Genomic DNA, 12,860 nt, shown 5'->3' with positions numbered 1-12,860 from the left:
TGAATTACTTAACTACTGTAGGGAGAAACCGAGAGCAGATTTGAAATCAGCAACATAAAAATATTTATGAATAGTTCAAAAGTCTGTAATTCCTAAGTGTAATTTATTTCTATTTTATTATTTCATAATTGACGGTTTGCAAAGTTACAATTTCTCATAATATGAATTTAAGGCCGACGATTGAGTTTTTCAAAAAAGTTCATCGTTAATCAAGTCTTTAAAATAAAAATAAAAATTAGTTTAGCATAGGATTTGATAGATACACAATACTCAGGGGTAATTGTGAGCCCAAGTCAAAATTCCGGAAAATTTCTTGAGTAAAAAAAAAGAAGTTTAAATCGAAAAATTAGAAAAAAATTTGAACAAGGTTTTTTTCCTTTTTCTCCATATTTTTTTTAGTTTACTTAAAATATATTTAAAATTTTACACATACCTATGATGACCTGGAGAAGTAATTGAAATTTACAAATATGTCTTTCTTTCTTGAGTTTATGATTATAATAACTATTTACTGATAAAAAATTTAATATTAATCTTGAATGTAAGCTTATAAAGTATCTGGCTCTCCCTTACAAACAAATAAAATAAACTGTGTTTCTAAGTTCCACCTTTGAAAATTTGATTTCCGAAAACTTCTGTGATCAATGATTTTTTGAAACGTCTGAACCTTCGATCTCCGGAAAATTCCGGATCACGGTTAGCGAAAAAATCCGAATTTTTTCCGGAGCACAATCAGCCCTGTCTGATGACTAAAGCTATTTGAGGTTGTTGTGAATTATTTTCTTCAGCGGTAGGGAACTAAATCAAAATTTTTTGAAGAAAAAAAACAAGATATTTTTTAAAAAAAAAAATAGTAGAACTTAATTTAAGCTTTCGCCTATATGGTCTTTATTTCTGTTTAAATAGGCTAGGATAGCCTAGTTGGCAGGGCGCTGGACTCGCTTTCGTGAGAACGGGAGTTCGTATACAGCGGGCCGAAGACTCCCTGTGGAGTAAATAGTAACTGGTGCACGTTAAATCTGTCGGTTCACAAAGTCCTCTATATTTCTATAACAAATTGTACCTCTGAGGGTACTGAATTGGAGATTGGTCGTTCTCTGGTTAAGGTTAAAATTATGATCTATGAATGAATGAATGGATCCGCTCTATGAACGAATGTGACGTTTAGGTACAGCAGAAGTCTATTTCGTATTATATAATATTTATTAAATAATACTATATATTTTTTTTTAAATATTTTATTTTAATAATTTATCCTCTTCTCTTTTCAATAATCTTTATTTTTTATTCATGTTGTTTCTATATTTTTAACTTCGTTGTTTCTTGTATACTAAAGAAACTGTGTATAATTTTTTTTTTAAATTGTTGTAGTTTGTTGTGAATGTCTCTTAAAAAGGAGAAGAAAAAAAGGAAAAATCACAATACACACTATATATAATAAATATCTTTTAATATCACCAAAATATCTCATCTTATTTTACAACAAACATCGCCTTGCACGATGTTCAAAATAATTTCTTTTTACAGTTCTAAAACACATAAAATAAGAAGAAAGATATTGCATTGTAATTCGACAGCAAAAATACAAATAGTTTTCCTCCAAATGACTTTCAGGCATTAAATGGCCACCAGTCAAAAATACAAATATGAAAATATATGTACTTTATTTCAAATGAGTGAAGATTTTTAATAAAATAAATATATTTATGAAAATACATCTATTTCTGATGAAAGCAGGTAATTTTTTTTTTCGAATTGACTGGCTGGCATTAAACACCACAAGTCAGAAATACAATTATGAAAATATATATATTTCTGACAATAGAGAAAAAAAAAAATATTCCTAATGACTGAAAGTCTTAAATATATTTATGAAAATATATTTATTTCTGATGAATGGAGGCAATTTTCCTTTCAAGTGACTGGTAGGCATTAAACGCAACAAATCAGAAATACAATCACGAAAATACATGTATTTCTGATAAAAGACAAGTAATTTCCCTTCCATATGACTGAAAGGCATTGAAGTATGCCAGAAACGCATTTATGAAAATATATGTATATATCTATATGAAATATTATTTACAAAAATATGGTGTGATTTGTGCAATAAGTCAGGACACTGATGAACACTTTATAAAACAAAGGCACAAGAGATCATTTACATAGTCATGAATAGTCATTTTACATAGTCATGAATAGTCATCACGGAGTGAATTATACTTCCCATATGATAACAACTGAAATCCAGTTTGAACTTCAGTGTTTATAACATATCTTTAACAAGGAACATCAACTTCTCATATGGTATATATCAATCGATTGTTTGTTTCATCTAGAATTCTACAAAATGAAGTGATTCATATCAAATGAATACTTTAATTTGGTTGATTCGTATTGCGCATTAAATAAATTAATTAATTATAATAAATCAGGGTGCATAGCCAAATTTTTCAACAAAAAATAAGCACCTTGTAAGTACTTTTTAAGCATTCAAAAAATATTTTTAATCACCTTCCAAATAAAATAAAAAAATCATAATTAGGATCTGTACAGTAATAAAAATTATTCTTTTCTATCGTTTATTAAAGTTCGTAATTTATAAACATAAAATCAATAAAATTTAATAATTAAAACTTTTTCAAAAACTTTACATAATCATGTTAAAATAACTAGTTTCTGATAAATATTATAGAGACAATTGTGAAAATCATACATTTTTTGTAATTTAGAACGACTATCGAAAAGGCATAGAAAAAATTCCCTTTTTAAAAGATAGAAAATAAAGCACTTTTTACATACCCCGAATAAAAAAAAGCACCTTTAAGGGCTTTTAAAAAAAATGTAAATCCGAAATAAGCACCTTTAAGCACTTCTTAAAAACGCTAAGCACCCTTTACATTAATTTAAATTAACTTTTGGATTTTAATTCATATCAACAAATTATAATCAATTTATTCATATCAACAAATTATAATCAATTTATTCATATCATTCATTTGAATAAGCTGATTCAAATCAAGAGATCAGAATTACTGAGTGATATTTATGTCAAAATGAAACCGGCTAGTTTCGTGTGAATCAACGATTGGGAGTTGAATCAAATCACGAATTTAGAATCACTGATTTAATCAAGCATCAAAATAAATAAGAAGGTTGTATTGGAATAAGTTAGATGTAATAAATTACTACGAATCAACATATTTTGCCGTGCAATTGAAAAATCAAAGTAAGCGACAAAAAATTTCAAAATTGAGATTTTTATATATTTGGCATCTTTGTATGCTAAGCTACATATTGCAAAAGAATTTTTTTAAAACTAAATTTGGTTTTATTAGTTTTTTGAAATTCCATTTTAACGCTCACAGCTATTAGTAATAGAAGGAAAATAGTTGTCAAGCCATTTTTCTCGGAATCAATCGTTAAGCACTTACGTTGCTTTTTTGTTTTTTTAATTGCAAGGCAGTATTAACATTATCAAAATGAATTTCAGGGTTCGTACTCAAATAAAGAGAAGGGAAGAACTTAAACCTTCGGCAACTACACACTAGCAAAAAACAATTGTTCTGCAGAAACAATTATTTTGCACCAAGTTCCAGCAGAACAATTAATTATCCTGCAGAATAATTAACTGTTCCACAGAACTTGGCAGATTATAAGAAAAGATTAAGGGCGAATAAAGGAAAAATAAACCTTTTTTAAGAAACTTAAAAATAGCTTAAAACGTTTTATGAATTGATACGAACCCTGACTTCATTCTAATCACTAAATGATTGTTCGAATCATCAATTCAAGATCCAACTCTAATACAGACTCAAACAATGATTGTTTTTGTAGGGGTTTATATATGGGTGTTGCAGAACAAGCTCGTTTGGTCCTAATCTTACAGGTCTTTGTTCATACTGACATGGATAGACTTTAATAAATGTTCTATTTAGACTAGACTATCGTCGAACTTTTTTCCTTGCTCCATGGAAGCAAAGTGTCTCTTATGGAATGTCCGTACACCCTCCTGAGCTCCAGGAGTCGCCTCTGTCGCTCAGCGTCCTGTTTGAGCATTCTGGCTGCTATAGCAACCAATAAAATTAAGATACAGATTCCTGCAACAGGAACAGCAATGATGGCTGCCTTCAGCCATACCTCCCTTCGAAGTGCTCCTTCAGTTAGAGAAATGCTTCTGGAATCATCGAAATGTTCTTCTCCAATTGAGCCTAAAATAACGAAATTATGATTATTTGGCAAACTATAAAATAATAAAAAGCATTTAGCAAATTTTATAATTTTTGTAGTAGATTCAACTTTAATGCTTTAGATTTAATATCGAATTATCGGTTTAGAAAATTTCAAATCGTCGATTGTCGCTTTGAATGGCTCTTATTGTCGATCTATAAAAATAGTGTTTTGTTTTGTTAAAAGTTCTGTTAATTGGATGTTGCCAGGTAATTTTTAATATCAAAATTAGCGATGAATCGACGCCCTCCTGATAGACTTAGATGAAATCTGTCCTAGAACCTTTACTCTCAACGCTTCAATGTAAATATCTACTTTTAGCATAGAGCGGGGCCGAGTGCAAGGTTAGCATAAGTTTAATTTTATCACAGTGCAGACAAGTTTAACATTTATATAAAAGAAGTGGCATCCGATTAGATACATAAATAGAACGCTTAGCTTTAAAATATTTGTCACTGTTTATTAAAATACTTTTTTAGAATATCTTCTCGCTTCTTAACTATATTTCAGTTAAACTAAATTCCTTGTCTTTCAACCTTTTCGTATAAAGGGAACCGGTAACAGAATTCGTATCAACCAGTCCTCACCGGGATTCGAACCTAGATCACCTCAATGGTAAACGAGTGTTCTATCTATCTCCTGAACCATCGCTTCTCCCAACTGGGCATTGATACATTTCCATTGATAAGAATATTCTGTTTACCTTTTCTGACGCAGTGCGTCCAGGCAGGCTACACTCATTCCAAAATATTAAAAATGTAAAATTGTTAACTTCTAAGCGTCCATCATTTTTTTTTTTTTTTCAAGACATAGAGTTTGAGTGTAACTCTTTACTTAGAATTCTTGGATCTATGGAAAAGGATCATTAACGCCCTCTAGCGACTAAATATATGTTAATGACGATGATAATCTAAGGTGACATTTGCTAATATTTCACTTGTCAGAAATTCTTAGGAGAAATTATCTAAGCCAGAAAGGTTCAAATCTATTGTATTGTAAAATCATTCTGTTACTTAAGCCTTTTAGAACGGAAAAAAAGTGCCGTATTCTTTCAAAATTAAGTGTTAAAATGTTGACAGAAACGTTAATAGAAGAAAAAAAATATATAAACAAACAATGCCCATACCTGATATGGGTGCTTTAAAAGTTTGCATTTGGGCCTCTAGATAATTGCACATATCCTCCCTACAGCATCGGAGTCCCACACATCGTCGCTTCTCAAGGCATCCATGTACTCCGATTGTCACATCGCTAAAGCAGAAGGAGGATGATTTGCACATGTATCCTGTAGATACACAGGATGCTTGGTTACAGTAACATCGGATCTCACCTGTAACAAAAAGACACGTTTAATGAGCTTATTACTAATAATGTAATTATAATTTGCTTTGCATTTGGAATACTTTTAATTAATAAATTCACATAACTAAAAAATTATTGCTACCACTAATATTTTCAAAACAAAATTTACTGTGTAAGAATTTATTATTAATCTAGCATTCAAATTGCCAACTTAGTTGATTTCGTAAGAAAAATATATTCTAGTGGTAATAAAATATAAGTTAGTCATTTTTAATTTCATATTTTTCATTTTAAGTAATTTTTCTACCAGCTACGTATCGAAAATTCAAAGTATCATATGAAATGAGCGAAACCTGGAGGTGGTTTTTAATTTCTGACCAATTTATTAAAACTTTTGCAGAAAGCCGAGTACTTGGCATTCTAGGGCTAGATATTTTAGTGATATTGGTAACGGAACTCTATATCAATCAAAATGTTTTTAAGATAACATGCTTCTTACAGACCGAACAATGTATTTTCGACGAGTAAGCGACCGGTGACGTATTGGCTGGACCTACTTGAGGACTGTAGTAGTAGCATTTATGTCTGCAGCCAACCAGTTCGTAGCCACTTGCAAAACTTTTGTTCTTTTAATGAGTTATAGTAATTGTTCGTCTGCGAATTTATTTATTTCGTCGATTTATTTATTTCCTTTATTTATTTGTTTCATTTATTTATTTATTTTTCCAAAAAAGAAAATGTAGTAGAATAATTGTTTTGTTTTTTTCCTTTGAATTTGTTTTGAAGAAACAAGATTCTGTGCTCTGTCATAATACATTAATAATATAAACATTTATTATTTTGAATCCAAGCAAAATGTAGCAAAAAAGGAAGTAAAAAAATAGGAAGAAATGTCTGTTGTTCATATAGACTTTATCGTGGTATCGTATTATCCCTGATCATACCTAACACCAGTAATACTGCCAAGTAACACTGTCGCAGGTCTACAACTTGTAAAGAGAATATTTAGCTCGTTAATTTTTTTCAATGTGATAAAGAGTAATAATGGACTAATTAATATTACCTTATCAAAAAAACTTTATTTTAGAAAAACTGAATATTACGACGAGTTTTATATTGATGCAAAGCTAAATTCGAACAGCATCTAGAACCTGGAGACTAACAAAAAAAACAGAAAATAAAAGCAAACAAATGAAGAAAAAAAAAATTGTTTGTTATCCCACAAACACAACTGACCAGAAGCTACTGTTCCACCAAGGTTTCAAAACGTTCTACTTTAAGATCCGTGGGAGAAAAACTATTGCCACTCACTTAAAAAAAAATTCTATTGTCTCGTATGATAACATTGAAAGAGCTTTCACCTTGCTTCATAAATAATACGTTGTTGCAAACGATAATTTACTTGTATACAATATCCATCCATGTTGAATTCAAAATGGCGACTTTATGTCGCCAACTTCTACGGACGCGGGGTCGTTTCTAAGTTGTTTTTTTTTTTTTTTTTTTTGCCTGCATCTTCAACAAGCAAAAAGATGACGTACGTCACTAATGAGGCGTAATAGAGCCTTAATGAGCAGGTACAGAAACGTTTTTTTAATCCCCCGTTTCTCTCTCGACTTCGGCATCTCTTCTTTTTATTCATTTGTAATCCGTGCTTCTGCGATCAAAGCGCCATCTCATGATTCTTAAATTTTTTTTGCAGGAAAATATGTAGTGCTTTAGAAAATATACTTTCACGCTAGTAAATATGTCAACCAAAACAAGATTTTAAATACAAGAATTCAAGTTTCAAATCAGAAAATTTAAAAGTTTCATTTTAATTTTATATTATTAGTTTTTAAGTTGGTGAAATATCCTGAAAAACAATTATCACGTTTTTCGTGCTTTTTAGTACTTTTTACCTTCGTTGAACAGCCGTCATACTTTTGGATTTATGGCTTTGGATTTAATGTTAAGATTGATGAAGTTACAAATTTTGTTACGTATTTTATTAATTTTGAACTAGGGGGTCGATCTCGTATGAGGGTATGAAACCTATCCAGCTTCAAATCAATGTGTATCAGCTTATATGGGAAGTAAAAGCTGCTTGTGCGCAACACCATTGCCATTAGTAAAGTAATAGTCGAACCTTAACCTCCATGACCCCTGTTCCATAAAGGGCTTTTGCGTGAAGAAAAAAAAAACATTTTATTTTGCTTAATTCACATTTCTTTACTTAGGATATGTTTCTATGTTTCCAAGTAAGAATACAAAACTTTACTTAATTTTATAGAATCGTAGCCGCGCCAATGTTTATTCTGTAGTTTCGTACTCAAAACATTTATTCGTGAATAATCAATTCAAGTATGAAAATAAGCTGATCTTCTAACATTTATTAAAATTAAATATAAATTTTGATTCAACTTATTTTTAGATACATATATCAAAATATTAGAAAAACTTTTTTGCCTTCCAAGAAATACTTAAAATTGATAATAAAAAAAAAGAAACTTATTTAGTATTTATTATTATATTAATATTTCAACAATATATTTAAAAATATATAAATATGCTTAAAACTTTAATCAGAAAATTTATGCAATAACTATTAAAATAATGTTTAGAAAAACCTGTTTTTGCTAATAATTCATAAATTGTTGGCTGTTGAAACTAATGATTGTCTCGGGTTATTTTATTATTATTTTTATAGCGTTAAAGTGCTTACATTTGCATTATAATCCTTTAACGAAATTGATTCATAATGATTTTGACCACAACTAGTAATTTATAATTTCAATAAATATACGAAAGCCCTCACTTATATTCTTGAAAAAGTTTAAATGTTTATTACTATTATAAAATCAATTGTAAATCGCTACCACAAAGAAGAATCTTAACCATCAAGTGTTGAAAAACAGAATTATTCTGCAAATTCGAATGTAGTCTAAAAATAGGTCTTTTAACAACAATATTTAATAAAATAAATCATACAATATAAATATTTAAAAAAAAAGTTGTTCAGAAATTTTTGAACACGATGACGAAACATCTCAGCAACAAGGTGAAGTCAATCACAAGTATTTTAGATAATAAATCAAGAGCATTGTAGGAAATAAAATATCCGAGATTCATTTTTAGAAGCAGACGAGATTAAAAAAAAAAGAAAAAAATTGTTCCTAACGATATTTAAGCAGGAAAGAATAAACAATCGATTTCTTTAAACACAAACGATCTTTGTGAGCATTATATGATATTTATTCCACTTATACTTTGATCTCCGTTTGATTTGACAGTCACATGACAGTTATTCTTGTCACCGATTGGATAGTGAACTGCGGTGAGTCGACTATCAACACTGTAGCGCAAGGAACAATGTTTATATTAATAAGATGAACAGAGACTTAATTGTTCCGTTTTAAGTACGAAGATAGAAAGATAAGATTTATTAACCCTTAACCGTGAGGAGGGAAGCTATTTTAGAGAACATCGAATTCTGTCCAAGTTTCTCATATTTCTATTCCGAATATCTGACACAGAATAGAAAACCGTTTTAACTGTTTATCCTAAGAGTATCTACGAATATTTAAGACTAAAAAGAGACATCATTAGGTGACAGATGTGCACAACTCGAATGCTGCCCTTCGAATTTTCATGCTCGGCTCATTGACTTTCAACCAAAAAATAATTAGAAAATAAATATTATATTTTGCGTAATAAATTTTGTAACTGTTTTAAGAAACGGTTTTCAATTAACTTTGAGAAAAACATTGAAATTAAATCAATAAAATTTCAGAATGCAAAGGTACAAAATCAAGAAGCCAAAAATCTTAATCTTTCCATGTAAGAAAATTTTCGTTAACCAAAACATCTTTAAAACAATATAAGTTCTAGAAAGAAAAAAAATTTATATATGTTCATCTTACATTTTAAAACAAATTAATGCTAAGTAAGCTACTAAAGCTAATTATGTAAATAACTTATATACAGCAACAACGAAAAATAATAATAATAAATAAAAGTAAATAAAATAATAATTATAAATAAAAATAAATAAATTAATAATTATAAATAAAAATAAATAAAATAATAATAATAAAATAAGCTTGCTATTATTTAAAAAACGAAGTGTGCAAAAATTATTATTTTTCATTTAAAAATATAATTCCAACAGCTTCCATGTCTGTTTTAATTAAATTACGAAAATATTAAATTATTATCAACTGATTTAAAAATGTAATTAATTGTAGCCTCCTAAAACTGAAGTATTTTGTCAGCGGCTCTTTTCCGAAAAGGTTGTGCACTCTTAATATGTTCATGTATACTGCATAATGCAGATACATATTCCGAAAATTGATTATTTTAACAATAATTTAAGGGTGTCTAAAATTAGAACTATTTTTGAAAATATTTAATTTTTAGTTCTTTAACAAGTAGTAAAAATGAAAAAGTTTTATTAATACTAAACTTACTTAACTACACTTATTTTTATTCTATTTCATTACTGAGCGATGAAATCGCTTAAATTAGTATTTACATAACGGAAGTTATTAACGTTTCTTTTAACTATAAAAATAAAATAAAAGGGTGAGTCAATGTCAGAGCGACGTCTAAAAGACGTATTTATCGTACTTATCATTATTTCGTTTAAATAGAGATCAGAAAAATAATTTCTTAAAAATTCTGAAATGCTAAAAGCAACCAAACGATTCATAATAATTTGAAAACGAGTTTTAGACTAAACGGTTTCAACGGAAATAAAAGAATCACTTAACGATTTAACTAACAAAAGAATCAAATCTGGATTTTTTTCTTTCTTTTCTTATATTTTTAGTTTAATGTGTCAAGGTTCCGTTCACCAAGCCCATCCATAGGATAATTACGAGAAGACATGATTTAGAGAACCACGTGAAAGCCTCAAGTTTAAGTTAAATGAATCTTTAAGGCATAACAATATGGAAAAACAACGGGTTAATTGTGAACTTATTTTTAACGTGTTCAAAATTCGTGTTTAAAAAGAAAAACATAGCTTCATATTGTAATAAATAGATTTAGTCCAAAATACTTATTTTAGAAAATAGTACACAAAACAAGAAATGCATGATTGATGAAGATAGATTTAGCTAAAAATAAGTATTTAAGGGAATGAAAAAAGATATGCACAATTGAGGAAGGCGGATTTAACTCAAAAAGAGTATTTAAGGATATGGTCAAAGTTAAATATGCGCGTTTGAAAAACATGGATTTAACTAGAAATACGTATTTATTGAAACGGACAAAGATAAACATGCGAGTTTCAAAAAAGATGGATTTAGCTTAAAATGCGTATTTTAGGATATGGACAATGCTAAAAACGCGTTTGAAAAAGAATGCATATTTAAGTTAATAAGCAACGCTAAAAATGCGTTTCTGAAAAGACTGGATTTTGCACAAAACGTGTTTGTAAGAAAATGGATTAAGCTAGAAATGTGCTTTTAAAAAAAAAAGACAGGATTCAAAATGTGTATTAAGAAAATGGACAAAACGAGATATGCGCGTTGGAATAAAAAAAGGTATTGCTCAAAATAATCGTTTGAGAAAATGAATATATATTTCAAAATGAGAGTTCGAAAAAAATGGGCGTTGTTCAGAAAACGCGTTTGAAAAAAAGAAGCAGGCAATTTAAGAAAACGGACGGAGTAAACATTCCCACGTAATTTTTTTAAAATAAATAAATAATAGAACTGTGGTGACTCATGGGGATAGAGCACTCGCCTCCCCATGAGGTGACCCGGGTTCCAATCACATCATTGATTGGTTGATTCAATTCCGCATTCGGCTTGCACCGACCACAGTTCTGACGTGAAATATTTTCACTGGTAGACAGATCATGAGTTAGAGTTCCTCTCCATGTAACGCAAATGCGGGTTAGTTCCATCAAAAAAATCCTCCACGAAGGCAAATTTTTTCCAACACTTGATCCAGGAGTTCCCTCGTCTCCTGGATTGGGTTCAAAGTTGCAAGGCTACGGAGTTGATTATTAGTAGTTGTAAACCCAAAAATTGGGTCGGCTGTTCAACGACGGTTATAAAATAAAATAATACATCCTTGCAAGCCATTAATTAATAAACATTTCATTTAATTTATATAATTTTTGATTTATGTAAACGAAATTAAAAGTATCAGATTTTATGTCACAACATATTCGTGGTCTTCCTCTCCATGTAAAGCAAATGAGGATTAGTTCCAATATCAAAAAGTCCTTCATGAAGACAAATTAAATGTGTATGCAAATCATTTCATTTAAATTTAAGATCGGGACTTATATTATTGCTCGCTTATCAAATTAAATAACACTGTAGAAAACGCGACACACTAAAACAGAAAAATTAATGTCATTAATCAACAAAACAGATAAAAGCAACTCAACTCAACAGCATTCTTCCACTTTTTTTTTTCTTTTTAGGAATAAACTTTTTTAAGAGAAGCCATGTTGACATAAATATGTCTTTAAGCTGTTACGGCTATCATTTTCGCCCTCTTGAGAACATTTTTTATTTCCCTTCTCCTTTTATTCCATTAGAAGAAGAAGAAAAAATTTTTGAAGCAATACTCGCAAATGCAGTTATCAGTAAAAGAAAAAAACAAGTTTTATTTTATTTGTATTTTTGCGAAAACTTTTTCATTTTTACTGATTCATCGAAGGTCAGTCCGAAATACGATCGCGTGATGGCATTTCAGACGATAGCGTTTTTTTTTTTTTTTTTTCCCTAGCCATTCCGCAAAACTCTTTTTCAAAAAAGAAAAAAAAAAAATTTTTTTTGAGGGAGGAAAAATAGCGAATCGACATTTAAATCTATGATTAAAAAAACGTTATGGTTGGTTATCAATAATCATAGATAAAGATCGTTAGATTAATGATAGATCTTCTTTAAATACTATATTTTAAATTTAACCATTGATCTCGCTCTTCTTAGAAATAAGTTCTATTGTGATGTTTTTCGATTTTTAACTCATTTGCATTTTTTTTTCACTATTTATGTTTGAAATAATTACTGAATAAAATTGATTATCACTATTATTTAGCATTTGATAATTAGCGTTTTCCATAATACAATATCGCGGCGTCATCATATTTGTTATTAATCTTTGTGGGTAATTACTGTGAGCAGCAAAATAAGATTTTAAGTTTAACTGAAAGTACTTACTTAAAATCTTTTCCCATTACTCAAAGGATGTTTTTAACTTTCTTTTTTACCAACTGAAGTTTTCGTTTTAAAGTTACAGTAAATAATGGGAAAAGGAGAAAAAAAACGATTTTAAAACAATTAATCTACCACTAATAATTAAAAACATTTTTAATTTCTATTTTT

At 29.2% G+C, this 12,860-nt stretch overlaps 1 protein-coding gene across 1 annotated transcript in view; it reads right to left on the bottom strand.

Annotated features, from left to right (window-relative positions):
* Positions 1 to 1,433: 1,433 nt before the first annotated feature.
* Positions 1,434 to 12,860, bottom strand: part of LOC107443591 (BMP and activin membrane-bound inhibitor homolog) — a 36,941-nt gene continuing 25,514 nt past the window's right edge. Inside the window, exons 2-3 of the mRNA XM_016057509.4 lie at positions 5,357 to 5,560; positions 1,434 to 4,211 (exon numbers count right to left, since the gene is read on the bottom strand). Of these exons, the coding sequence (XP_015912995.1) occupies positions 3,940 to 4,211; positions 5,357 to 5,560 (476 nt within the window). The 3' untranslated portion in view covers positions 1,434 to 3,939. The remainder of the gene's footprint in view (positions 4,212 to 5,356; positions 5,561 to 12,860) is intronic.

The sequence above is a fragment of the Parasteatoda tepidariorum genome, chromosome 9 (genome assembly GCF_982258835.1).
Source record: "Parasteatoda tepidariorum strain Cologne lab strain chromosome 9, Ptep-v5.0, whole genome shotgun sequence".
Classification (NCBI taxonomy): Eukaryota; Metazoa; Arthropoda; class Arachnida; order Araneae; family Theridiidae; genus Parasteatoda; species Parasteatoda tepidariorum.
Note: the sequence above shows the minus strand (reverse complement) of the source record. Positions and strands in the feature narration are given on the sequence as shown.